The sequence below is a fragment of the Diadema antillarum genome, unplaced genomic scaffold (assembly GCF_040938485.1).
Source record: "Diadema antillarum isolate AM-2024a unplaced genomic scaffold, OU_Dant_1.0 seq00000231_RagTag, whole genome shotgun sequence".
Lineage (NCBI taxonomy): Eukaryota > Metazoa > Echinodermata > Echinoidea > Diadematoida > Diadematidae > Diadema > Diadema antillarum.
Window position 1 is genome coordinate 324,447 of NW_027271281.1, and position 27,184 is coordinate 351,630.

General features: G+C 40.7%; 1 protein-coding gene across 1 annotated transcript in view; it reads left to right on the forward strand.

The window, feature by feature from the left end:
- The window catches only part of LOC139729264 (uncharacterized), a 48,398-nt gene that overhangs the window by 12,638 nt on the left and 8,576 nt on the right, over positions 1–27,184 (forward strand). Inside the window, exons 3-13 of the mRNA XM_071640195.1 lie at positions 2,509–13,206; positions 14,874–15,023; positions 15,540–15,767; positions 16,444–16,666; positions 17,453–17,623; positions 18,339–18,497; positions 19,759–19,993; positions 20,768–20,854; positions 21,350–21,448; positions 23,827–23,848; positions 25,507–25,525. Coding sequence (XP_071496296.1) covers positions 2,509–13,206; positions 14,874–15,023; positions 15,540–15,767; positions 16,444–16,666; positions 17,453–17,623; positions 18,339–18,497; positions 19,759–19,993; positions 20,768–20,854; positions 21,350–21,448; positions 23,827–23,848; positions 25,507–25,525 — 12,091 coding nt within the window. The remainder of the gene's footprint in view (positions 1–2,508; positions 13,207–14,873; positions 15,024–15,539; positions 15,768–16,443; positions 16,667–17,452; positions 17,624–18,338; positions 18,498–19,758; positions 19,994–20,767; positions 20,855–21,349; positions 21,449–23,826; positions 23,849–25,506; positions 25,526–27,184) is intronic.

Genomic DNA, 27,184 nt, shown 5'->3' on the forward strand with positions numbered 1-27,184 from the left:
TTCTTGTTGTATCTAGACAGAGAGAGAGAGACCAGTGAATAAACTTGAATAGCTGCTGATCCAGGTTGATTATGCTTAAAGGACAAATCCACCTTCATTTCCACGTACATGTGGATTGAGATTATGCAGCAATATAAGTAGAGCACATCAGTGAAAGTTTGAGGAAAATTGGACAATCCGTGAAAAAGTTTTGAATTTTTTGAAGTTTCTGTCTAGTCACTGCTGGATGAGAAGACTACTAGAGTTGATGATGTCATATGCATTGAACAATGTAAGGAAAATATAAAGAAAATTACACTAAATTTCATTTCATGAAAAAAGTACATATTCCCTTAGCTTGTAACTGACATGCTATATGCTAAGGGTAATATTACTCACCCTTCCTTCTGAAAGAGGCAAGCCATGTGCTCTTTCGTCATGTGAGAATAGTGAAATTATGTTGATTTTTTAATAAATATTTTCTGTGTATCGTTCTACACATATGACATCACAAGTTGTAGTAGTCTTCACATCCAGCAATCCCCAAACTAAAACTTAAAAAATTCATAACTTTTGAACGGATTGTCCGATTTTACTCAAACGTTCACCAATGTGTTTTACTGTTAAATATTGCTGCACTCTCTCAATCCACCTGTTTATAAAGGTGGACTTGCCCTTTCATCAAGGCATTTATGTTGATGCTGTTATTGTTATATTTTGCTTTAGTCTTTGAAAAAGAAATGAAAAAAAACAACAACAAAACTTGCTGCATAACATGCTGGCAGAAGGAACATGTATTTGAAAAAAAGTAAAATTATGCCAGAGGCTCCACGTCACCCATGTCCACTGTGTGGTTTAACAGGCGTTTGATGTATAGATTAACGTACTGGATCACTTCCAAGTTCAGAATTGGATTTGTATGTGTGTGTTTGTGTGTTTTCCATATGTTTCATGGCTATCTAACTTTTGCCAAATACTCAGTTGCTACAGAAGTAAGACTGAAAAGTTTGCCCTGTCATGGATTTCGTTAAATGCTGGATGTATGTGAACCAATCATTTTTTTTTTTTTTTGCTGATGATGTACAGTGTACGTCCTTGCAAGCTTTTATGGTGAGAACTGCAATGTAATACAATGATGCAGCACATTCGTTATGAATGCTTTTAGGATTGATATGCCACGTATGGGAAGTGGATACAGCCAATATTTTATACTGACTTTCCTTCCTATTTGGCTGTGCTAAAGAGAGGTAATTAATGAAATTGATAGTCACCTTTGTCATTCATACACTTGCATAGCACTACCCAGATCATGGATTATAATGTGTGGCATATATACAAATTATGTAAATAGTATGTTGGATGTTGAAGCCTTTATTTCAAAAAAAATATATAAAAAAATAATAATGATAATGTATCCCCTGTCCTGGTCATTCAATATCCTGTGTATGCATTGATATTGGTGTACTGGTACATGAGAGCTGCACCAACAGGTGATCTTTTCTTCTTGGTATTTTGTTTTTGTTTTTGTTCTTGAATTTGTTGTAGTGCTTTGTTTGTATTTTTATGACACCTTTGTAGTGCCAAGAAAATTGTGCAATTTTAGGAACTGGTGTGATTTCAAATCTTAGAAATAAAAAGGTAGCAAAAACAACATATATTTACTGTATAGGATAATGCCTTGAACATTGCAGTTGGGTATTGATAGCACACGAACAGGTGTTTTGTTGACAATCACCCGCGAACCTGAAGTATGCCTGGGATATCGATCTTCCTATCCAGTATTGACACTCTGAGCAGGGTGGAGTCCTTGGACCTACCACAGCTCTTGTCATGTGTCTAAGGTCAACCTTCCCATGATGCCCAAGTCTGCAGGAAGTGTCAAAATGACACACTTCTGCGCTGGCTGTGTGAATTTGCGTTGGCTGCACTGGTCGAACATGATGTGTTCTATTTCTGTCTGTCAGTGGTTAGTTTAGATTGTATTTGGAAACTTCCCACGGCCACTGTGTAGGGTTAGACACACACACACACACACACACACACACACACACCTACATGTTACAAAGTGTAAGGTCATGAAACTGTAGTAGAAAACCAAATCTTTAGTATTCTATCATTGCATTTCATCCATACCCAATCCTCAGATACGCAATGTCCCCCAAAAAGGAAAAACGAACTTACACACTACATCAGATTATTTGTCAGACACATGTTTGAGTATTTAAAGCTGAGTATTGATGAATAGCATTACAGTGGACTGCCGTTATGAAGAAGTCCTCGGGACAGGCAATTTTCTTTCCTTATATCGAAATTGCGTTATTTTTATTTATAGGTGTTACATGATCAAATAAGAAGAAATCAGTTACTGTAGGTGATGATACCATGCATAATCAAGAGCAAACCATTGCAAGAAAATGAATTCCATCTTGGTCATCCATGCTCTTGTGCTTAACATTGCCTTGTCCCATGTCCTGTCATATTTGTAATGTGAAGTCTTGATGAATTTTTTTTTTCCATTTGTCTTCTCAGGATGTGCTGAACAGAGGTGATCTGGGAGATTGTCTCTGGGACTTCTGCCAAGAAATGGGGTTGGACATGGACATTGTCATGACGATAGACCTTGAGGGCAATAGACAATTAGCAATATACTCTGAGGACCAGGACCTGAGAGAGACCGTGGAGGAGAGACTGCAGGGCTCCGTGTTGGACCTTGAGAGACTAGACTCTGGTGTTGCCAGTTTGAGTGCCTTCGATCAGCAGAACAGGAAAGCATCACGGAAGGTGGCCCTGCCACTCGTGGAGAACCTCCTGAGGACACTTGATATCGAGAATGATAGTGACAGCAAACTGGATGAAATAGAGGACAGTGCGCTCACGGAGAGAGCGGATGAGTTTTCGAGTAATGTGAACAATGCTAATGATGTGTCTGACAGACAGCGCAATGGCAAGGTAATTCTGGATAATCAAGGCAACACACTTGAGGCTAATAAGCATGAAATTCACACTGCTGATTTAATACATGATGAATCTAAAGTAAACATGGAAGTCTTTGATCCTCTGAGTCCAACAGCCACAGAAGTTTCCAAGGCAGCTAACCCTTTTGCTTCCTCAGCAAATGACACATTTACTGGAAATAATCCATTTAGCCTTCACCCTGAAAGTCAGTCTAACACCTTGCAAGACCCATTTGACCCACTGTCCAGTGTTGATGATACAGGTTTTGGTGGATTTTCAGAGAACAAAGATGACCCATTCGGGTTAGCCTTAGACCCATTTTCAAGCAGTAACTATGATCAGGTACCGACAAGAAACCAGTTAGGTTCGAGCTCGAGTAATCCATTTGATCAGTTGTCAAGTAATAATCTTATATCAGTATCAGATCAAATTGTCAGCCCTAGTAATCCCTTTGGTGAGGAGCCACATTCACCCCTAGGCCTAGTCGATCTCCTTAGTCCTACTTCTGCACCTCCCCCAGGTGGATATGATGCCACAGATAATGCATTCCCCGCTGCATCCCTAACAGGTGACCTCTTAGGTCCAGTAATGGAACCCATAGCAATATCTGATGATCTTCCAAGTTTTTCAGAACCGTCTCATTCTAGTGGAGTTGATATTCCACACTCAAATATTGAATCCAGTCAAAGTATTGATGACATTTTCGGAGGGAACTCTGATACCCAGACAAATGAGTCCGCCTTCACTAAATCCGACCCAGTCTTGAGCTTCAGTGATTCCTTTGGCATGATGCAGGATGTAGAGTCTAGTGCAGATGAAAACTCAATTTCAATTTCTGATCCCTGCCTGACAAGTACAGATGCTCACATACCTGTAGTAGGGCCATCAACAAATGATGATGTTTTCTCTACATTAGATTCAAACTCTCTTTCAACTTCACCAAGTCATGAAAGTCACACAAACAATCCCTTTAGCTTAAATGTTGATAGTGTAGGAGTTTCTGAGTTTGGAGCACATCAAATTGACAATGACGCATCAAAGGCAGATGTACAGCAACAATCCTCACTAGATAGTAAGATGGAGATGCAAGAAGATGATGTGCATGCTGTAAATGAACAAGACAATAATTCAGCCATGGGCCTTCCAGAGCAAGAGCCAACAGAAAATTGCAAAAAGAATGTTAATGATGATGTTGCTGCAGAGTCATCGCTTGACTCTCATTCTGGGCATACTGCTTCTTCTAATGCCGAAGTTGTAGACACCACAGTGGACGTTGTCCCGACTAACAGAGTGCAATCAGTTCCAACCACAGATTTCTCAGCCAGTGAAGAAAGCATCACAACTGATGCTGTCTTGCATACAGGTGGTGTTAATAAAGACAGAGTTCCTGATACAGTGCCTGGTAGTGATATTGATGAAATGCCATCGTCTGCACTTGTGTCGGCTGTAAGTGCTAGTGCTAATGAAGTTTCCAAGGTAAAACAAGATTCTGTTGAGGTTGACCCATTCCTAGACTCAGGTGCCCAGTCTCCTCTGACCAATCCAACAGAGCACCAGGCTGACTTGGATGCATTTGGCATGAGTTCATTTGATGAGGTTGCAGAGTCCCCTCAATCTACTGAGCAGTCAACATTTGGTGTGAGCCCTGAAGGTGCCGTAGAGCAGTCAGATTTTGCAGAAGGTGATCCAACTGTGATTCATATTCCTGAAAATCAACAAATAGAAAAGGTGTCATCTGTTGACCCAGTTGAGGAAGTACAGTCTTCCATGATGCCTGCTGATCCATTCTCAGTAGCCGTTTCAGATTGTGTCCCGAGTGTCCAACCGCCTGTTTCCAGCTCCAAAGACAATCAAGCTAGTCTAGATGCATTTGGAATGAATTCATTTGATGAATTTCTCAGCTCCCCTGGGACTTCTGAGGGGGATACATTCTCACATGTTGCATCAGAGCCTCCTGATATTGCAGGCACTCCTGATGATAGCAATGTGATTGGTGAACAAAGTGAGAGAGAAGATTCTGTTGAGGTCTCTAAAATACATGATTCCAATCGTAATGATGATCCATTCTCTATCATTAAGTCAGAATCTGTCCCAGGGTCCCAACCTCCTAGTACTAGTGCTACAGAACACCCTGCTATGCTGGATGCTTTTGGTATGAATTCGTTTGATGAGTTCCTGAAGTCCCCACCAGCTACATCACCTTCATCTGGTGACAAGCTGTTGTCTAGTGAACCGTCAGGGCCCACTGAGGTTCCTGAGGCTGATTTAGTAGAAGCAAATATCTGTGAAGTTCAGGAAGGTGAGGTAGTTTCTGACTTGGTTGATGACCAGCAAAGAGATATTCCCATGATGAGAGAAACATCTGGAGGCTTTCCAGATCTTTCTCATGACAGTGACAAAGCATCGTCCAAACCAGAGATGTCAGAAGCTGTTCAACTAGAAAAACAGGAAGAAATCACTCATGAGCCAGCCACTGAGTTGTTCCAGTCTTTCTCAGGTGCAAAAAGCCTGCTGGATGCCTCAGAAGATTGTTCTCAGAATAGGGATACAAACTCAAATTCTCCTCATGCCAATAGTGTTGTTGAAGAAGAGCAGACTGACGATGACAGGAGAGATACCTCATCTGCTGCTCTTGAGGAAGTGCCTTCTCTTCCCAAGACTCCCAGAAATTCTCTCAGTGACTCTAGTGACTTGAATGATGACTTGAGGAGACAGAGCCAGGAGATTGATGCTGACGAGCTTTCAGCAAGAGTTTCCTTCCTTGAGGAGGAGCAGAGTGAAAGAGGTATACAGGAGAAAGTTTATGAAGATGATTTTGGAGATGATGATGCTGTGTTTGCAGATGAAGAACCAAGCGGTTCTGAAGAAGATAAATTGCTTGCTCAACATGTTGAGGGAGAATCTTCTGATCAGACATCTGACATCCTTGAGAGTGAGCCTGATGCCACTCATCATGGTTTGCTAGATAAAACCCAACCACTGGGCATCAATAGTGATGATGTGCTTGAGGAAAGTGGTAGGAAGAGCCCCTCTCATGATGATGCTCCAATTACAAATGTTGTAGTAGATGCGTTGGTCTCAGACATGATTTTACATGGTGATGATATTGGCAGTGGTATTGAGATGGAAAAACCTGCTGGACATGACAGTGATGTTCATAGCACAGATCTGAGTGAAAGTGGGGAGATTGATAAGACCAAAGAAGAAGAGGCAGAGGAACAGACAAGCAATGCTGTTGCAGACATGCTAGCATCCGAGATGTTGACAGATGAGGTGATGCGAAACACAGAGAGTGTAGACATTGACCTGCAGGTTAAGGTGGAAAGTTCAGATCTGCTTCATTCGCAGATCCCTGAGGAGTTTGAAATGACAGCACCCCACAAAGATATCATTCCTGTCAGCAGTATTGAAGTCCATGCAGATATCTTAGATATCACCTCTGCGATTCCTGAGAAAGATCAACATTCTGAAAATTCAGTTGCAGCTGTGCTTGCATATGACATGCTAAATGAGGGTGAAGAGAGGCAACTTTATGATAGCAAAGATCAATATATTGAGAATTCTGTTGCAGTCATGCTGGCAGATGACATGGTAAATGAAGCTGAAGATGGACAAGTTGACTCTGACAAGGATCAATCTGTAGAGAATTCTGTTGCAGCCATGCTTGCAGGTGACATGATAAATGAAGATGGAAACAGCTCCTCTGCCTCTGTAGTATTTGATGTCGGTCAAGCTGTGACTGTACCATCACATGCAGAGAAAGAACTTGAGGGAAGAGAGTCAAATGTGGGAGAAGTGGAAAATGTTGTGGCTGATGTGATTGCCAATGACATGATTCGGGGAGACAACACTCTGCCCAGTGAAGGTCAGGGAAATACTGTGGTTGATGTCATGGTTCAAGACATGTCTGATCAGGAGAGTACCGATACTGAATCAGAGACTGGAAATGTCAATGAAGAAGAGATGGATGAGATGGATGATGAAATCCACAATGATTGGTCTCCTGATGATATCATGGTTGAATTGTCGACAGAGCAGTACACTGTCAATGATCGTTTGTCACCAGAGCAGACAAACATACCCAAAGATATGTTGACTGATGCTGAACGGCAAGATGGTGATCAGATCCATTTCACGGCAGTACGAAGAACACTGAAAAAGGAAGTTGGTCTCATGTCCATAGATGAGAGGAGTGAGTCAGATGAAGATTCTGGTGAATTAGATGACATAGGCAATCAGAATGAGTCAAGAGATGTATTGCAAGATACAGAGCAAGGAGATGTAAGTGAATCGACTGATCTTGTCCACCGACAAGATAGCAGTGATGCAGATACAGGGGATGCAATCCCAGAAGTCATTGCTCAAAGCATTGTAGCCACCGTTTATCAAAATATCAATGCTGAATACCAGGTGACCAATAATCAAATTCTTGATAAAGAAATAACAAATGAACATGACCCTAATGCATCATGCAAAAAAATGTCAGATGAAGAGTCAGATGGAAATGAAGAGGGAGAGACCAACACTGCAGTTTTTGCAAATGTTGAGCAAAACGGTGGTGTAAGTGATCAAGATATGCTTGGGTTCCAAAATACACCTGCAGACAATAAAGAGGTAACTAATGTCGTGTCAAATGTTATTGCTGAGCAGATGACAGCAGATAGTAGTATGGGTTCTTATGAGGCAGTGATAAGCACCAGTCATGAAGATGAAATTAATGTGGATGTAGATTATAGTAGTGATAGCCCAATAGATTCAAATAACAGGCAGAATGAAGGGGTGATGTTGGATGGGTTTGTTAATGAGGAACCTTTCATGATTGATAGTGCTCAGGCAACAGAAGCTTCATCCACTGTGAAATCACAGGACATTGTTGGGGAAACAGCAGAGGCTCAAAATTTCCTCAGTAATTATGGGGACGGGTACCGTGAGTTAGATTCCTGGGAGGGTACTGAGCAGTCCTCTGAATGCAAAGGGTCAGTAGAGGTGGAGGTGAAGGGATCCGTCGAGAGTTCACAAGGGGATCAGGATTTGGAAAGTGCCAAAGATGTGATAACAGATGATGGGCAAGTTAACTTGGAGGGAGGTTTGGGCATTGCGCATGGACTGGAGTTCGGCTCTGATGCCATTGGGGAGGAGAGCAGTGATGCTAGTAATGACAGTGTAAAAGCTGAAAATGAAAATGATAGTGATACTGATGTGCTTCTATCTTTAGGTGTAGGAAATAATGCTAATGATGATCACATGCATGTTGGCATGGGTTTGACAAATACATCATCAGGCATGGCTGAGGACGTAATGCCTAACCCACAATTCATTAGCATGATCGATAATGACTCTTATAAGAATTATTCCATCATCAGTGATGTTGTAATTGATGCAGAAGGACTCAATGCAAATGAACTGATTGTGAGTTTTGAAGATGAGAGTGAGACAGTTGCAAGGAATGTAGAAGTTGACAGTGATCTCTTTGCAGCTGCAATTGCTGTTGAAAATGTGGTTGCAGACTCCGTTGCTGAAGACATTTTGTCTGATGAATGCCAAAATGAAACAGAGAATGTGATATCTGAGGAAGAAGCAGCTCTGCATGCCAGCCAGTCAACTATAGATCATGATGCAGTTCGTGATAATCAGGACTTGGTTGATGTTGATGCAAATGACCAACATACCAAAGAACTGTTGTCAAGTCTGCAGACAACTACAAGCAATGGCACAGCTTACCAACTAGAGATGAATGAGGAGAGTGGTGTCAAAAATGTGGTAGCCAACATGCTGGCAGAAGATGTTCTGAATGACGCTGAAAGTCAGGGCAGCAATGACATGGCAAATGTAGTAGCAGAAAACATTGCTGCAGACATGTTCTTGGACATTACTGACTCCAAGGACTATAGAGAACAAACAGGATCCTCTGCAGAGCAAGAAGAGTCATTGCAAGTACCAGTTCCGGTGAACAATGCCATTGTAGACATGCTTGCCGATGATATGGTTACTGAGGAATTCACTGGGAACGAGCAGGAAGAACTGGTGCATGTACAAGTTCCAGTGGACAATGCAATTGTTAACATGCTTGCCAATGATATGGTTGCTGAGGAATTCACCAGGGAAGAGCAGGAAGAACCAGTGCAAGTACCTATTTTGGTGGACAATGCAGTTGTAGACATGCTTGCCGATGATATGGTTGCTGAGGAATTCACCAGGGAAGAGCAGGAAGAACCGGTACATGTACCAGTTCCAGTGGACAATGCAATTGTTGACATGCTTTCCAATGATATGGTTGCTGAGGAAGTCACAACAGAAGAGCAGGAAGAACCAGTGGAAGTACCAGTTCCAGTGGACAATGCAGTTGTAGACATGCTTGCCGATGATATGGTTGCTGAGGAATTCACCAGAGAAGAGCAGGAAGAACCGGTGCATGTACCAGTTCCAGTGGACAGTGCAATTGTTGACATGCTTGCCAATGATATGGTTGCTGAGGAATTCACAACGGAAGAGCAGGAAGAACCAGTGGAAGTACCAGTTCCAGTGGACAATGCAGTTGTTGACATGCTTGCCAATGATATGGTTGCTGAGGAATTCACCAGGGAAGAGCAGGAAGGACCAGTGCAAGTACCTTTTTTGGTGGACAATGCGGTTGTGGACGTGCTTGCTGATGATATGGTTGCCAAGGAATTCACCAGGGAAGAGCAGGAAGAACCAGTGCAAGTACCAGTTCCAGTGGACAATGCGGTTGTCAACGTGCTTGCCAATGATTTGATTGCTGAGGAATTCATCATTGAAGAGCAGGAAGAACCAGTTCAAGTACCTGTTTCAGTGGACAACGCAGTTGTTGACATGCTTGCCAATGATATAGTTGATGAGGAATTCACCATGGAAGAGCAGGAAGAACCAGTGCGAGTACCTATTCCAGTGGACAGTGCAGTTGTTGACATGCTTGCTAATGACATGGTTTCTAAGGGATTTGCCAGGGAAGGGCAGGAAGAACCAGTGCAAGTACCAGTTCCAGTAGACAATGCAGTTGTTGACACGCTAGCAAATGATATGATTGCTGGGGAATTCACCACGGAAGAGCAGGAAGAACCAGTCCAAGTACTAGTTCCAGTGGACAATGCAGTTGTTGACATGCTTGCATATGATATGGTTGCTGAGGAATTCACCATGGAAGAGCAGGAAGAACCAATGCAAGTGCCAGTTCCAGTGGACAATGCAGTTGTTGACATGCTTGCAAATGATATGGTTGCTGAGGAATTCACCACAGAAGAAGAGGAAGAACCAGTCCAACTACCAGATCCAGTGGACAATGCAGTTGTTGACATGCTTGCCAATGATATGGCTGCAGGGGAATTCACCAGAGAAGTCAGTGTGAAAGGAGAACAAGTGCCTTATGAATCAACCACCAAAGGTGCTCAAAATGAGAATGCAGCTGTCTCTCTAATGTTTTATCCCTCTCAAGGGCCAAGCATGGAAAAAGAGGATGAAAGCCAGAATCTTTTTTCACAGAAGGAGGACTCAGAGGTTTTGAGTCAAGGACCATTCGACTTTGAGGGCAGTCGCTCTTTGGGCAGCATAGATGATACCGTGGCAGAGTTAGTGGAAACCAGGGCAGGTAATTCAGTTGCTCTTGAAAATGGGGAAACCTTGTACGAAAGAGCAGGAGATCGAGAAGGACCATCTTTTGATCATAGTGAAGAAGCCATCATTAGAAGTCAAGATGTGTTGATGGAGGAAGCATCTCCATCAGTATCTACGGGAGCCATCTATGACAGTGACCAGTTGCCAAATGACACAAGCGGACAAGAAGACACATTAAATGACCTTGATGGAGCAACAGATACCAGTTGCTCATATGGTGTGACTGTTTCCCTTACTGAGAGCCTTCAGCACACAAGTGACAATGAAGATGATAATTTGGCTAATGATTTTCCATCGGAGGCAGTGGACATCCAACATAAAGAAGGGATAAGAGATACAGAAGATTTGGAGAAACACATGGAGGAAGAGAGTGAAATTGTGGTCATCGGCACTTCAGATGAACCAAATAGGTTGGAAGAAAATGTTGAACTGGATCACGGAAACATCAGAAGTGAGCTTACCACTACTGGAGTTGTAATTGATCAGCAACCGGAAGATCACATAGAAAATGTCATATTCACCAGTGATGATGCCATGTCTGCTCAAAAGCAAGACAACCAACTTGAAGATGGTAATGCCTTTCTTCAGCATAAATATTTTGAGGTCTCACAAGGTGATGTGTCCAGTCAAGAAGATGATGCTGAACACTGGGAAGACTTCACTTCAGATGACGAAAAGCTACAAGAAGAGCAAGCTCTGCATGCATCTGCAAAGGAGTATGTGGACAAAACGGTTAGGGAAGCAGTTGCATCATTCATTGCATCTACCACTCTCAGTCCAACTCCAGATGAATCATTCCAAACAGATGATTTTGCTAATGTCAGTGGCATTTCTGAAGTGCCTGAAACTGCCATGTATGGGAAAGCAGCAGAGGGCTACACTGACACTCAAGTGTCAGACATGGATGAACATAGAGCGGAGTTCAACACAGACTTGGCTCAAGTTGGGGTACAGGATGAAATTGCAGTCAACAAATTAGTCACTCTTGAAAGCAGGAAACAAGAACCCCAAGAATCAACAGTGACAACTGCTCCAGAAATTCAGGTGTGCAGGTACACCGAAACAGCAATACCTTTCATCATGGAGTCTGGGGAAGATCTTGAGGAACAAGAAGAAGATGAAGTTTTCAAGGAAGAACAGGATGAAACTGTCAGCACTCAATCTGATATGGAAGATAAGCCACAGGAAGTAACAGAGAAAGACATCAAACAGATCATTCCTGAAGTTGAGGTTATGCCTGTGGGATCAACAGCAACAAAGCTATTTGTAGCATCTGAACATTTCACCTCAAGTGAGGATGATTCCAGTGATGACAATAGTGATAATGATGATGATGATGAGGAGGAGGAGGATATCAGTCATGAGCAAGACAAGCGAGCTTCAGAACCAGAAAGTTTTACCAAAGATGAGGAAGAACGAGACCATGAAGAAGAAGTGAATAGGGACACCAGCATTGCAACTGCTCTTACAATAATGGATGCAGAAGAGCAAACTGAGATGAATCAACCTGAAGTCGTGGTCAGAGAACAAGACACTAATTTATATCTGGAAGAAAGGGAAGATAGTGACACAGAAGGAAAGGATCTGTACAGCCAAGATTCTGAGCAAAAAGACGACATGGCATACATACATGGTGACTTCTCGTTGATTCTTGCCAGCACCATCCCAGAAGTGGAGATATCACAAGTTCCAGACCTTGCTGTTCACGATGCAATGTCACCAGAGATATATGGTGGTGAGGTTGACGCACAGGAAGGGAATGCTAATGTTATTATGGATGAGGAGATGATAATGCCAGTCACGGTTGCTGGTGTGGAAACCAGTCCAAGTGCCTTCTACCGCCTAAGCAATGAAGAAGATGATTTTGATGACACTTACTCCGACTTGATTGAGGAATCTCAGAAACTTGACAGTGAACTCTCCTTGCTGTCTGCTGCTGTTCCAGAAGTGGATATTAGAGTTTCTCCAGCAGATAATGATTCCCTCTTGGAAGACGACTTTGGTTCTGAGTACCTGCCACATCTTGCATCAACAGGAAATGATGCCAACGAGGCACAGGTAGAAGAGGATACAATAACTGTCATCAGACAAGCCGATGAAGAATTAATGCCTCATGATATCCAGGATGAAGAGCTCCAAGAGCAGCCTGCCTCAGAAGATCTCTCTGAAATTCAAAAGATAGCAAGAGAATGTGTCAGTAGTGCCATGGAGAGGGCCACTTCAAGATACATGGAAGAAATTTCTGGAAGGGAGTCCTCACTGCGTGCTGAAGATGATGTGTTTGAAGACTATGAATATTCCCAAGATGATCAAACCAGGCAAGATGTTCACACCATTAACAAGAAGACAGTCAGCCTAGGTTCTCTCTTGACAGGTGATATATCCAGTGAGCTGGAAGAAAGTTCTGATCTCTCTCCCAGTGGAGAGGGTGGGCTGACCCGTCCCACGGAACTGCCTTTGCTTGTGGCGTCGGGCCGTGGACTCTTGACGACTCCTTCAAAGAAGAGCAGGCTCGCCACATCCACACCAGCGCTTGCTGCTGCGTCTCCGGGGTCTGCGCTGTCAACAGACACGCCTATCAGTGCCTTCTCACCGGACTTCGAGAGCATCACAAGCACTCCTGGCAGTTTGTCCGGGGAAGAGGTAACCCACAAGCTCTCCCACCACATACGCTCTGCTCCCTGTGCATCCGCTTTACCTAATTGTGTGTTTTCATTTTCATTTCATAATGTAGTGTTCGTAGTGGCCGTTTTCTCCGCAGCTTGCACTCAGATTTGCTCAGTGTTGTATGAAATTGCAGTGTCAACAACAAAAACATCTTTGTATGTGACTATGAGATCTGTTTAATTCTAGCATGCACAAATCTAATGGGTTAGAGGGATATTGGTATTACAGGTTAGAAAAAACAAACAAAGTTTCAGCAGCCTTTTGCATGATATCTCTTTCTGCATGTGTGTTTGAGTGCTGTTTTCTTCTTATTGTTAAATCTCTTTGGTTGCATGTGTGAAAAAAAAAAATGAAAAAAAAGATGATTGCTCAAACTGTGCTATGTCATGACACAAGACAGTTTCCCTCATTCTGCACCCCATTTCATGTGGCAATTTCATGTTCAGATGTGCATTTTTATTCTCATTTTGATGTGCTGTGTTCAGCCTCAGGCTGTGTAATTTGTCTGTTTATATCCTCATTTCAGATGGAATAAAAATACATTCTTTTCAAACACCTGCAGTTGTGTTTGTTTCCATGTCTTTTCTCATCTCTTGGCTAAGTGTCGTTTGCCATGTCAGGTAGGAATATAGTCAATCTCATACCTGTGCTCCCTTCCTTCAACTCTGACTTGGATCTCACAACAGTAAGAAGTCTGTCTGTGTGTGTGTGTGGATTAAGATGCACCTTGCTGTGAGAATAATTTCCACAAGATACATAATGGTTCTTATATGCTGTTGCACCATTTGTGGAGTGTTTGGAATTGGTTTGAATTTATAACCTGACACACTTTACCAATGTTGAAGAGGTTAAGCCACCATTTTCATGTTCTTCATATTTCGGGAGATCATGCAACCACTGCAGTATGTGTAGTCTTCATACATTTTCATGTATCATTGAAACCATGAGCACTCATCACCACAGAATGTGCTGTAGCCAGACTTCTGTTATTACTTTCTTCTTATTTACATGTTTCAAGTAGAAAGTCAAACACACACAAAAAAATAAATTCCTTTACTACTTTTCAATCTTCTTAGTGAGGTCATCATTAATGACATCGAAAACTGTTTATGAGATTGCCTATTGAATCAGCAATGCCTTTGGCAGCTACCTTTATCTAATGCTACAGTGTATTATTATGCAGACTTTTGGTACCTGCTGGCTGTGCCTGTTAGATTAAGTGGTTGCATTTTTCTGTGTTAATGTATTGCTCCTTTGCAAATCTGCATGCATGCTCTGCATTCTTTAAATTCCCAGTGAATGCATCTTCTTTCCAGCCAGGTATGAGGGTAATTTGGAGTAATCATGCCTAATGAAGTGAGTTGTTTGTTGTTGCTGTTTTTTTTTATATACCATCAAGAGTATACATCAAAAAGAATTTGAAAAATAAAGCTATTCTCAAAGAGTTAGTGGTACTATAATATTCCTTCTTAGAGTTATATAATATTTATTTCCTTTGAGTTTTTTTTCTTGATATGTGATAAGATGATTCTTGTTGAGACAAGGAAAACAATTGCAATCAGTATGAAATTCTAAACTCAAAAACCCTCTGTATATGTTGTTTCTGTTCCTAATTCTGTCATGATTGAACTTCGACCCTCAAGGTGGAGGCGCTCGAGACCGGAAGTCGCCTGCTCCCCATGTCACCTTTTGACAAGAAGAGCATCTCGGTGGACGAGAGCGTGACAAAAACTCTGGAGGAGGAGTGGGATGAGAAGCAGGCCATCATCGACGCCATCAGAGCCAAGCAAGAGGTGGGTGGAGGATGCCTCTTAATAAAGATGATGAGGATGTTGGGTCACCATGGCAACAACCGTGATGATATTTTTTTTTTCAGTTTAATTGTTTCCATGGTCATCATCATTTGATAGTTTGTCCGTATATTCTCATGCAATGTTGTTGGTATTGTTGGGAATGATGATAAAACAGCGCTGTAATGATAAAACTATGGTAATGATGATAATATTTTGATCTGTTCTTAGCAGCAGATCAAATGTATTGTTATAACTATCCATATTTCCTGTTTTGTCAGTATTTTACTCATGTCGTGTTGATAGTACTGACTGTGATGTTGCGGATATGATTCATTGTCACTGTGATGGACATTATTGGTATTTTGTCAATGTCAGTACTTTATTGTGATTATCATCACCTCTTCCTACTGGTATTTTGTCATTGTCTTGATCTTGTGATGTTCTCCATATATACTGATGATATCATTACTGAAATCACTTAAAGGGTCGCCTTCAATTAACATTTTGTCCCCGCAGATTGCTGACAAGCTGAACTCCTCACTGGAGGAGAGCGCCAACCGCCGCCAGATGTCGCTGGACTCCGAGGGCGGGACGAGGAGGACGCAGGGCGACGACGGGTGGCAGGACGACGAGTACTCCCGCCAGAATCTCCAGGGCAACAAGAGCGAGGGCAGCAAGACGGATCGGGACAGAGAGGAGCTGAGGGAGAATGACGAGGCGTTTTACAGGCGGCCTGTGCCCGAGGTAACTTGAGATTGTGGATGCACGTTAAAAATTTTGACAAGCCGAACAAGGAACAGACCTTGTCTTACCTTCATGTTTCAATACAGTATCATGCATTTCCCAAAGTCACTATAAAATATTGTTGTTGATGTTGCCTTTAATTTTGGTATATTTTCACAATTTTTTTTTTTCTTTTTTTAAAGTTTTGCTCGAATGTGTATATATATTCTGCTTGTAGCACACACGCATTCCGAGAGAGGTATAAATTTGTAACTTACATCTCTATTACACATTTATTCTGTAGTTGGGTTCTTTTAGGAGCAGATAGGAAATTTGACACTGTGAACTTACAAAACAAATCTGACAGGTGCTCCTTTATTTCATACTGTTTAAAGCCATAAAGATCAGTTATACTCTCAATGTATGTTTACATTTACCTATTTTGTGACATCTTTTGATGGTAAAAACAATGTTTGTTGTGGGTGTACACATCTCACAATTTGGTGACATTTTGCAATGTAGTGATGAGAATACAAGTTGTCATCTACATAGGGCTTTTCCACCATGGTGTGATGCTTGAACTGCTTTACAACATACAATGTACCTATGACATACAAGTGTCCGTATGTTCTGTTCTGTGTGTATCAGACACTTTTTTAAGTATGTCGACTATTCGTTGATTTTCCTGGAAATCAAGGCTGAGCGCCAGTCTGGAGATGGGGCTGAGCATACGGCCGATTTCATGCCTGATGGCGTTGTCCTTCGGGAGAAGAAGCTCCAGAGACCGACCACGCTCCTCAACAGGCTCAGTGTCCAGAGTGTCAACTCTGTGGTGAGCGAGGGCAGCATCGACCTGGAGAACATCAGCGACGACGACGAGGCGGAGGCAGAGAAGGTCCACGGTTCGTTCAGGAAATCCGGTGAGCGATGAGAGCTTTTAACTTTTTCTTTGCCAATAAGTCAAAATATGCACAAATTTCACACATAAACCTATAGAGAGGAAATCAATGTGGTATTCAGAGGGTTGATGCAATGCACTGAATGTCATCGTAGCCGTACTAGATTAGCCTAGTCGCTTGCTTTTTGTATGTCCTCCAACATACCTCTGTAAAGAACCTTCAGTGTTCGAGTCTTCATGAGTGCAATTGGGATCGGTGTGTGCATAAATTTCTGCTGTATTTACACTACTCAACAGTGAGTCATTATGATTGTAGACAGTTTCGTATCAGTTGAGCAAGGCTATATAGGACCAGTTGTGTGTAGTGATACTGCCCATACTTTGATACCAAGGGGTATGGACGTAAAGGAGGACAAGACATCGATGACTTACATAAACATTTAACATTTATGGAAATATTCTAAGGTTTGTTTGAAGTAAGGACTATGAATGCTAGTCTTAGTGGTCATATTGCAGCATCTTTAAGTGATATATGTACTAATGACATTGGGGTTTTTATTTCGATGGAAAGAGCAATATATGCACAAAATCTACCTAGTCTTTGCTTGATTTCTGGAGCAAAGGGTATGTACATATATGTGATAAGGCAGGAATGACATTGAATACACCAGTCTTCAAATTTTGTCTTCGTAATCCATCAGCAAGAATACATCGCCATGAGGAGTCCACTGTGACTGTTTGATAAAACATCAATGACAGTGGCATTGCTGATATTATTCTCCCCCCCTCCCCCCCGTCTTTTTAACAGATGCCTCTAAGAGTGGACTGCCACCAGGAGCCAGACCGAAGGAGAAGAAGAAGATCAGGGCGGAGCTGTCTCTGAACTTGGACGAGACCGTCACGTCGCCAGGCACGGAGGTCACGGAGGATGTGACCCCAGCCGTCCTGACCCCCACCAGCACCGAGATGTCTTGGGAAGGTGGGCACAATGAATAACAACAACAAAATAGATTAACAAACAAACAAGCAAGCAAAACAAGCAAACCTCTGAATGATATCACATGTGTTCCAGAATTTCAGCTGAATGACTCATTGTTAGTCCACCTGTGGACTGCAGTTTGGTCGCCATTTGTGTCAAGGTGTTCTTAGCAGCTGCCATTTTCAAAATACTTCCAAATTTTCTTCTTTTTATGCCCCACACTTTACCTGCCCATTTGGCAAGCAGAAATTTTTTGACAATTCTCTGACATTTGACATTTTATTTGTGTTGTCATGAGCATGTTTTTGGCCTTTCTTCATACATTGCTGTAATTTTGAGGAAATGTTCACTCCTGATATATCTAACCCGGTATCTTTTTTTTTCTTTTTGGTAATCCATATGACGGTAATTTGAATCTTAGCAGGAGACTATGATGAAACTGGGGAATAGGTGTATTCAAAGATGTGTGTCATGGAAAAATGATGTGATATTGCACAAGTGGGGGCATTTATGTCCAGTTTTCCACAAGGATATTAACTTGATGAAGAGAGTTTAAGGGAAATGTGTCAATATGAACAAAAGTCTTGATTAGCCATCCTCCAGTCATTGATTTATAATGTATTATTTATAATTTCTCCACTGTGATGTATCTCATCTTTTGGAAAGTAAGATTCAGCCACGATACTGATAGGTATTCTGTTGTGAATTTGTGAAGATGATACCCCGATGAACAAGGCGGAACCAATCGAGGAGTACTCAGCGAGGGAAGAGCATGAGGACCGGTGGAGGTGGCGAAAGGTGTCCCTCGGAGGGAAGGAGTACAACATTGATATGAAGGCCATCAACCCATACAAGAAAGTCTTGTCGCACGGAGGTGTGTTCTCACTCTGTTCTAAATTTCACGTTTATTTGAGGAGGGGGGGGGGGGTGTGTAGGGGGAGAGGATTACAGCAGAACATAGCTTGAAATGCCATAGAGTGCTGAAGTAATGGTGTCACAGTATTTTGTTATACAGTGCACTCCCGTTACAATGAACGCGATTATAACAAAATTCCGGTTACAACAAAGTTAAACTTCAGGACGCAACATTATCCACTCAATGTATTGTAATTGTTTATTTGTTCGTGTATAATAAAATTTTGATATAACGAAAGAAAACTGCCCATCCCAAAGACTTCGTTATAATGGGAGTCCGCTGTAGCATGGTTTGGAACCAGATGCAAGCATGTTTTAATAGCAACAACATTGTTTGCAAATATTCATGCCAGATGAGGTTGTTTAAAACCAGTTTCCATGACGGTCAATGACTATGAAATCACACCTTGGTACTCTATTTTCTTTTTCATCAGAGAGTCCCTGACGATTCAGGAGAAATCTTTTGCAGCCATGATATTGAAAGTCTGGATGATTTGAGCCCATGTCAAAAATACCAAACTCTTTATAATTTCTTGAGATGATAGAAGTCAATATGCCTCTATGAATAATAGCAGATGAAACTTATTTAAATATCAGATGCCTCTATGAAATAACACTTTGTCTTGTCCCTCTGAATTTTTAAACTTCTTCTCATTCCTCAATGATTGGTAAAGAGGCAAACAAGACCCTGCAACTTTTTCACTCATTCTTCAAAAGAAAATGTTGTAGAGTCAAACTTCTTTTGCTTTGTAGATATGAACCATTTTTTTTTTCGTGTGTGTTTTTTTATTTTTTTTAGTATTTCAGAAATGCTGGGATTTTAATGTCACCATTACAAAGGAAAAAAAAGAAAAGGTCCAATTAAGAGCCACCTCAGAGAGATTGTATTGAAGCCAATGCATCCTGCCTTCTTTTGTTTTCCAGGAAAGCAAATGATGAATGCCCTCAGTCTCTGTGTATAAGGAATGGGAGGGTCATTAGACTCCATGTCCATAGGATGTGGTTGATCCCAGTGATTAGGACTCCAGATAAACCCCTCTGTGTCATCTGTTGTCCGGGTATTGTGACATAGGATTAGACAGATCTCCTATCAATTTCCTGCACTTCTCAGCTTTGTTGTTCTTGGGACGTGTTTGAATGGTGATTATAATCTCTGTTGTGTTTCGTTATGACTGCAGAGAGATCAAATTTGGGGTGTTTTTTTTAAATGATTTTCGCAGGTTACTACGGTGAGGGCCTCAATGCCATCATCGTGTTCGCCTCCTGCTATCTCCCGGAGAAGACGAGGAAGGACTACACGTACATCATGAACAACCTCTTCCTCTACGTGGTCAGCACACTGGAGCTGCTGGTGGCCCAGGAGTACATCCTGATCTACTTCCACGGATCCGCCTCGCGGGCCAAAGTGCCATCCATCACGTGGATGAGGAAGTGCTACCAGATGATCGACAGGAAGTACGTAACGGGCAGTCCGGTCCGGTCCGGTCTGGTAGCCCCCCTGCATTCTCTGGTTCACACAATGTGATCGTTGTGGGAGTTGTGCTAGGCTTTATATGTGATCAGCCAAGTGATGTTGATTCAAATTCTTGAAATTCTTCTGTCGAGTTGTTTTTATTGCAACTGATCTATAAATTGCCCTACATTAGGCGTAAATAAGCACTGACTTGATCAGTGTTTTAGTAGTGGCCATGGCAAAAGAAATCATATCTCTGTCTGACAGACTGAGTGTTGATGAATGTGTGTTATTACAGCAGAGAGACAGTGATGCAAATGAAAGACTAGGAGATATGATATTATCAGCATTTCATTATTGTCAATGTTACTATCAACACGTGTGCAGACCAGATTAGAGAGAATATTCTGTTGACAGTTTGCAAACTATTGTGATTTTGGCGAAGAAATATATGGGTGTTTTCCCCTTCTCAATAACATCAATATACACAATATACTGTAAGGTGAGATTCATGCCAATTGTTAGAATAAGGAACTTTTCTTTGCTTTAGCCATCATCAGCTGTCGTCAGTACAGCAGTTAAGCAATTCTTATTGAATTTATGCAGTGACAAATGGAAGCAACAGTTGTGGAAGAGTAGACATCTCAATCGAGCTCCCTTGTAAATCCTGCATACCTCTTCTATAACAGAAATGACATAGCTAGAAATTGAGAATGCAAGACAAGAAATCTCATTGTAACTCATGCCGTGTCCTTTACTGTGTGGTCATTGGTCAGGTTGAGGAAGAGTCTGAAGGGGCTGTACCTTGTCCATCCTACCACCTGGCTCAAGGCCATCGTCCAGCTCACCAAGCCATTCATCAGGTAAAAGTCCAGTTCTCAGTCAGGATATTTTCAGTGGCAGGGTTATTGTAGCACATCTTGAGGGGAATTGGTGAAACTCTTATTTCAAATAGTAGCAAGAGAATAAGATGAACAAGTTAATGTCATTAATGCTGTATGCTACTCTGCACACTGTGAGGAAAAATTTTTTTTTTCTTAAATCCTGCTAAAAATTAGGGATTCAGTGATAAAGCGGCTGATGTAGAAATATCTTTTTAGCAGGTATATATCAATGTGTAATCATGTATTTGAATGGTAATTGAAGCATACATAATTATGTTGGAATATATGTTAAACAATATATTCCACTCATACATGAGCATACACATAAACGTTGATACAATCCAAAGACTATTGGGTCAGCAGGAGACACCAGAAGTGTTATTTCTCTTCTTGTTTCACATAACAAGCAGTCAGTGCTCACCCTCACTCTAACCTGCTGTCCTTTGCCTCCCTGCTGTTTTGTGTTCTGTGCAGTCACAAGTTCAGCAACAAGCTCAAATTCGTCAAATCCCTGAGTGAGCTCAGGGCCATGGTCCCCATGGAGTACGTCTACGTTCCCGAAGAAGTGAAGAGGTGAGAACCATGCATTTAGTTATATATTTCTTGTCCATCTACCTGCCTATCTATTCGTCAATCTATTTATATATCTTTCTGTGTAGCATTCCAGTGATTCATCTCTCTCTCTGTCTATATACCTATTTATCTATATTCTTTTTCATTACGTATCTATTCATATTGGATGTTACTCATGGGAAGTAGTTAACATCCTGTTTTAGAATTTTGTCATTTAAAATGAAGCGAAAAGAAGGAGGTACATGTGAAACTTGACTCTGTCTTTTAAGTACACTGTGTAGCGTATATGAGATTCGATCATGTGTTATAACAGTTTGACATATATTTCTTGTGTTTGAATGCTCTGGCTAGTCATTTGTAAAGCAAATTTGAAAAAAAAAAAGAAAATATGACATTTGAGTGATAATTTATTGCAAAAAGTATTCTCATATACTTATTGAAAACAAAAAAAAAGTACAAAAGATATTGCAGTGGTGTAATGGGTAAGATCATATTTGTAGATTATTGTTGCTGCTTTTATTTCCTGTTGGTCTTACTTTCTTTCTGCACTACTTTTGTTATAATTTCAGAGACAGCATCAACTTTCAGTAGATAAGAACAAAGGTGTAAGCGTTGATTCTCTCTGTGTACCCGCTGTACAGCTTTTGTTTTCAATTGAATTCCCCTTTACTGTCAGTAGTATGAAAAATAATGATGACCAGTCACCAAATGTGTACCCATGATTGACCCCTACCCTTGTACTTAGCTACATCTATTTAACAATTTGGTTTGATTCCGAGAAAATGTCTTACCCTGTAGAGTATAGCAGAGGAATGTTGTTAAGACTTATCATATCGTCATTCACAGGACTCTTGTAAATAATAAGTGTGTGGTATTGTAACTTGTTTGCATTGTCCACAAGATTTGAGTCTCATTTACACTTGTGAAATATTTGCAGTGATCCAGTGGGAGTACTGTAGGTAATGACAATGAAACTAACAAGTCAAACTGTTGTCAAGTTGATTCTCACAGCTGAAAATTCATTCAACAAATAATGAAAGAGTGATGGTATTGTGTCATGAGCATGGGGGGGGGGGGGAGAAAAGGTTGCTTATTTTATCTTGGTCCAGGTTGTTTTGCAATGTATTATCAGCAAGAAAGTGTCACTGAGTGTTTTGGAGATCATGATTGATGGGCACCTGTCCATGATGTCAGACGAGTCATAGTGTTTGTCTTCAGTGGACGTCACGCATGTTTCATCCATGCCATTTAAAATGTCAAATTGATTTGTTTGAAATTCTGAAATGAACTGTGACAGGTATGGGGGTGTATCATTTTTTTTTTTTTTTTTGGATGAGTAGATAGAGTTTGTGCTCGCAGATGTGTAGATTGACAGAACTGCCCTGTTTTTGCCAGAAACAAATGTTAAAAAATACATTTCTGGTGCACATGCAACTCAACAGTGTGCACTGCAGCTTCGCAACTCGCCAACTTGTATGCATTGAACTTCTCTCGTTAAATCTTGATCGCGACAGCACCTCGCCCTTTTTCCTTCAGATCAAAATTCTCTATTATTCAGGAGTCCTGCTTTGAAACTTGCCATTAAGACAGGAAGATCATAAAGGGATGGTATAGTAGTATTGGTTTAGGTGAAGTTTCAGCTTTTAACTTTTTGCGAGACACTTAGAATTCACTCTCTGAAATATTTTGATAGAGAGCATACAATTCTAAGCGGAATTGAAAGTTTATTTGAGGAGGATTCCACTTGAATTATGCTCTTTCATATTTCAGAGGTTTCTCATTATCTCACAAAAAAGGTTGAAAACTCAAATCCCCATCTCAACCAAAACTATACCATCCCTTTAACCTCAGGAGCTCCCTCTGTCCACAACATATTATAGACACAGGCAGTACTCTCTGCTCAGTTGTCCTTTTACTGGCACAAGGGTGGGGAATTGAGAGGATGACGATTTCGCTGTTTATTGTGCCATCATTTTGATAGAAAAGAGAGCGACAGAATTGAAATATCGGGTCATGAGCCAAGACATGTTACTCATCAGATCATGTGTATTTGATGGAGATGCTAGATAACGTAGGTGATTTCATTTTGTGTCAGTGTCGTATTGATTGAAGACTTTACATGCCGTGAGAATTGTTCTTTCTTTCACAGCTTTCCTTATCCTGTGCAGTTGAGCATGTTTAACACATTACATTTGTAAATCTCACATAGTTGTTCTGTAGCAAAACGAAAAAACCAACAACTTGCAGTTGCCGCAACTACTGTTTTTCCTGTTTTCTCTCAAACTTGTGCACACTTTGTAGCAATTCACCTGAAAAATTAATCACCAACTATTTTTTCTTCCCCTTCACCTGCTTGCCACGCTTGATTCCCCTGCCAGATTTGACCAAAACAAGAATAAGGTAAACTCAAAGACTAGCATGCAGTTCACTCATTTCAGTTTGGGTTTTGTTCTGTCTTTATTTCCTTTCAGATGAATTCTTTTTTTATTTGTTCTTTTCCAATAGTGGCATTTCATTTGATTATGCTTTCCCTTTCTCTTTTTTTGTGTGCATGGTGATAGTATCTGATCAAAGTTTGTAGATGAAAGATAACTGATGTACCAATCCAATTTCCTGGATGTGTTACATGTTATACTTTATATATGCTATAGAATTTAAATTTTCTTAGAAAGCTATTTCTTATTTTTTACTTCAAAAGAGGCAATACAGTGCTTCCGTATTCCTTCTCTTTATTCCTCTGTGATTATGTGATAATGGCTTGCCTGACATGCAGTGTTTGTAGACTTAGATTTGCTTGTCTGATGTTTGGATATACAATGCAAAATACCCATGTGACACCTTTGATAAGGAAATTTCAGTGATGTGCTCCAAAATGTCATAGTATAATTTGAAGAGTGTACTCTGAAAGATGTGATCAAGAGTGATGTTTTTGTTTTCTCCCATAGACCCTTAATGATTTACTGTAAAACCAGAAACATTCGCAGCATGAAACTTGTGGTGAATTGGAGCCGACAGCCTTTTTTGCTTCATGAAACTTTTGTGAAGTGCCAGTGGCATCCAATATAATGTGTAGACAGAAAATTTTGCATGCGTTTTGCTTTCACGAATCCTGACTCCTCACGAAATTAACGAAAGTTTCGTGCAGGCGAACATTTCTGGTTATACAGTACACTATAATTGAGTGGTGTGAGCAGAGTTATACCTCAATTACCCTTCAGTGACCACAGTGCTTCCCTTTACCAGTCATATCAAGATGAATAAAATAGTGCTAATGGCAGGCATACAGTTATGTTGAATACATACTTTAAATTATCATCTGTCAAGGCAATGGAATTTGATTTGGTTAAAGGGGTATGTCAAAAAGAGACAACTGCTTTGTGTGTGACAATTTTTGAAATGATGAAGACAAGCTGTGTTTTGAAGTTGAAAAGCATTTGATTCTATTCTTGACTGATAATCAGACTTTACCGTTTCTAAACACAGAACCGAATGTTTGGGGTTTTTTTTTTTAAATAAAAGAAGAGTGAGGTGATGTGAATAGTGACTGCATCGTGAGGCAACTTAGGAAGGAGAGGGTGATGAATGACAATTGAGGCCTTTTTAAAATGAAAAATCCTGTTTTTCTGTTAACCATTTTTAAAGGGTAGACATTCACTGTTTTGCCAGTATCTAGAATCTTTTGGGTAAAAAAATACTGTTGTGGAATGTGGAATGATTGTGATCAGTCTTGTTCCACGCGAACATCTGTTATTCAGTTTTAAAACGAAAAAGAAATAATTTCTTCAGTGAATGTTCCTTTGGACAGCACCATAACGGGGATAATAGGCATCTGTTTAGTATTGATATATTTCATAGAGATGGTTCTATCCCTTGATCCTCTTGTTGCAAATTGTAGAATATTGCTGTTGTGTCACTAGTTAGGCATCTTATCTATATATGCTGTGTGGAAAAAATTGCATTTTTTTTTTGAAATTTTGCTTCATTTCATTTCACCAAGAGAATAGTTACATGTGCTTTGTTCTTTCTCTCCTATCATCGCTGTGATTTTCTTCTTCTAGGGTGGCGGTACTTTGTGGGGTCAGTACCTCCTTTTTCCTTCCTCTCTCCTTCCTTCCCATGATACCTTGCTTGACCTAACCTCTGCCCTCTGTTTCGTGGGGGGCGTGGGGCTACGTCTTTGGTCCCTGCACCCCACCACGCCCCATCTCGCACCCCTGCATGAGTCCCTCTGGCCAACGCGAACGTTGGCCAGGGTGCTGCGAGCGTCCCTTAGCATCTTGTGTAAGGCTACAAATCTTGTATAGCTGCACATAAAATGCATGCTCTCGGCACTCAAAAGCTTTTTCTATACACTAGATATATCCTATCTGCATGATATGATTTTATTATGCATGCTGGAACCCCAGTAAAGGTATATCCGGCCACTCATTTATCACATGGATAGACTGTACTCCTGTGATTATGGAGGATGCTGTCCATTCATAATGGACAAATCCAATGTGGCTAACTAACATTCATTTCACAGAACTACTCTGGACAGATGCATGGCTGACATCACCTCCTGTTATTTTCTCATCTTTTTGTCAGTTTCAAATATATATGTAAATACTTACTAATACATCAAAATAACCTGTGAATTTTGATACACCTGTTAAGAGTAACTGTAGGAGATATGACAAAAATATTATGATTAATGTCCTAAGCCCAAACTAACTGCTCACTGCAAGATAGCAATCACAGATCTTGGTTTTATTACAATGCTGATTATCATCAGAGTATTTCTGTGGTATTCCCTAATTAACAGTATGTTTACTCACATAAACTTTAGATAGGGACATAAGAATGATACCCTTACCATTTGTTTTTGTACTCCTAGGTGCTTTCCAGCTCAGAGATATCATTTGATTTCTTCATAAAGCAAAATCATTCCCTTGATGGACAAACATGCATACATCAAAATTTTAGTGGCTTGCACTCATTGAAATAATTGCAAGGTTCATTTGGAAATTTTAAGTTGATGCTGAATCACTCATATTTTCCTTTGCATCTGATAGATATTGTTTTACTTCAAAATTGCTAATGTTATGATTTTGTTACCATTTTGAAGATTAAAACAAACTCTTAGCCCTTTTTACAATAATGATTAACTGAATTAAAAAGAGTGACAACAAAAGCTTACAGACTGTTTTCGTGATGAGCAGTAGTGTAGAGAATTTACAGATGTTGACTTTGTTTCATATAAGATGGCTATATTCAAATTCACGAAATTCTTCCGTCGAGATGTTTTCATTGCAACTGATTGACAAATTGCCCTACATTGATGTCAATCAGTTACGAGATGGCTACAGTTCTGATATTTTCAGTGGCCAAATAGATATCAGAAAGGTAGGATGTTGAAGTGAGGAAGAGTGATGTAAAGTTGATATTGATTTGATTCAATTCATTTATTCCACATGCTGAAAAGAATACACAATATCTACTCACATTCCTAATTGGTTTTGTAGAGCCATATCATACATATCTGGTAATTTGTGGCTTTCACACTAGACATATTTTACATACAATCATTAAAGGCATACTTATAGTCAATGAAGGCAAAGTCCCCAAATCATATCCATAGAGTATGTTGTACTCTTAGATCATTATCATTGCATTCTATGCTTGCTATTGCACCAAAGTGAACTGACACACACAGGCATTGCAGGTTATATAGTATGTTGACCTTAGAATGGGCTA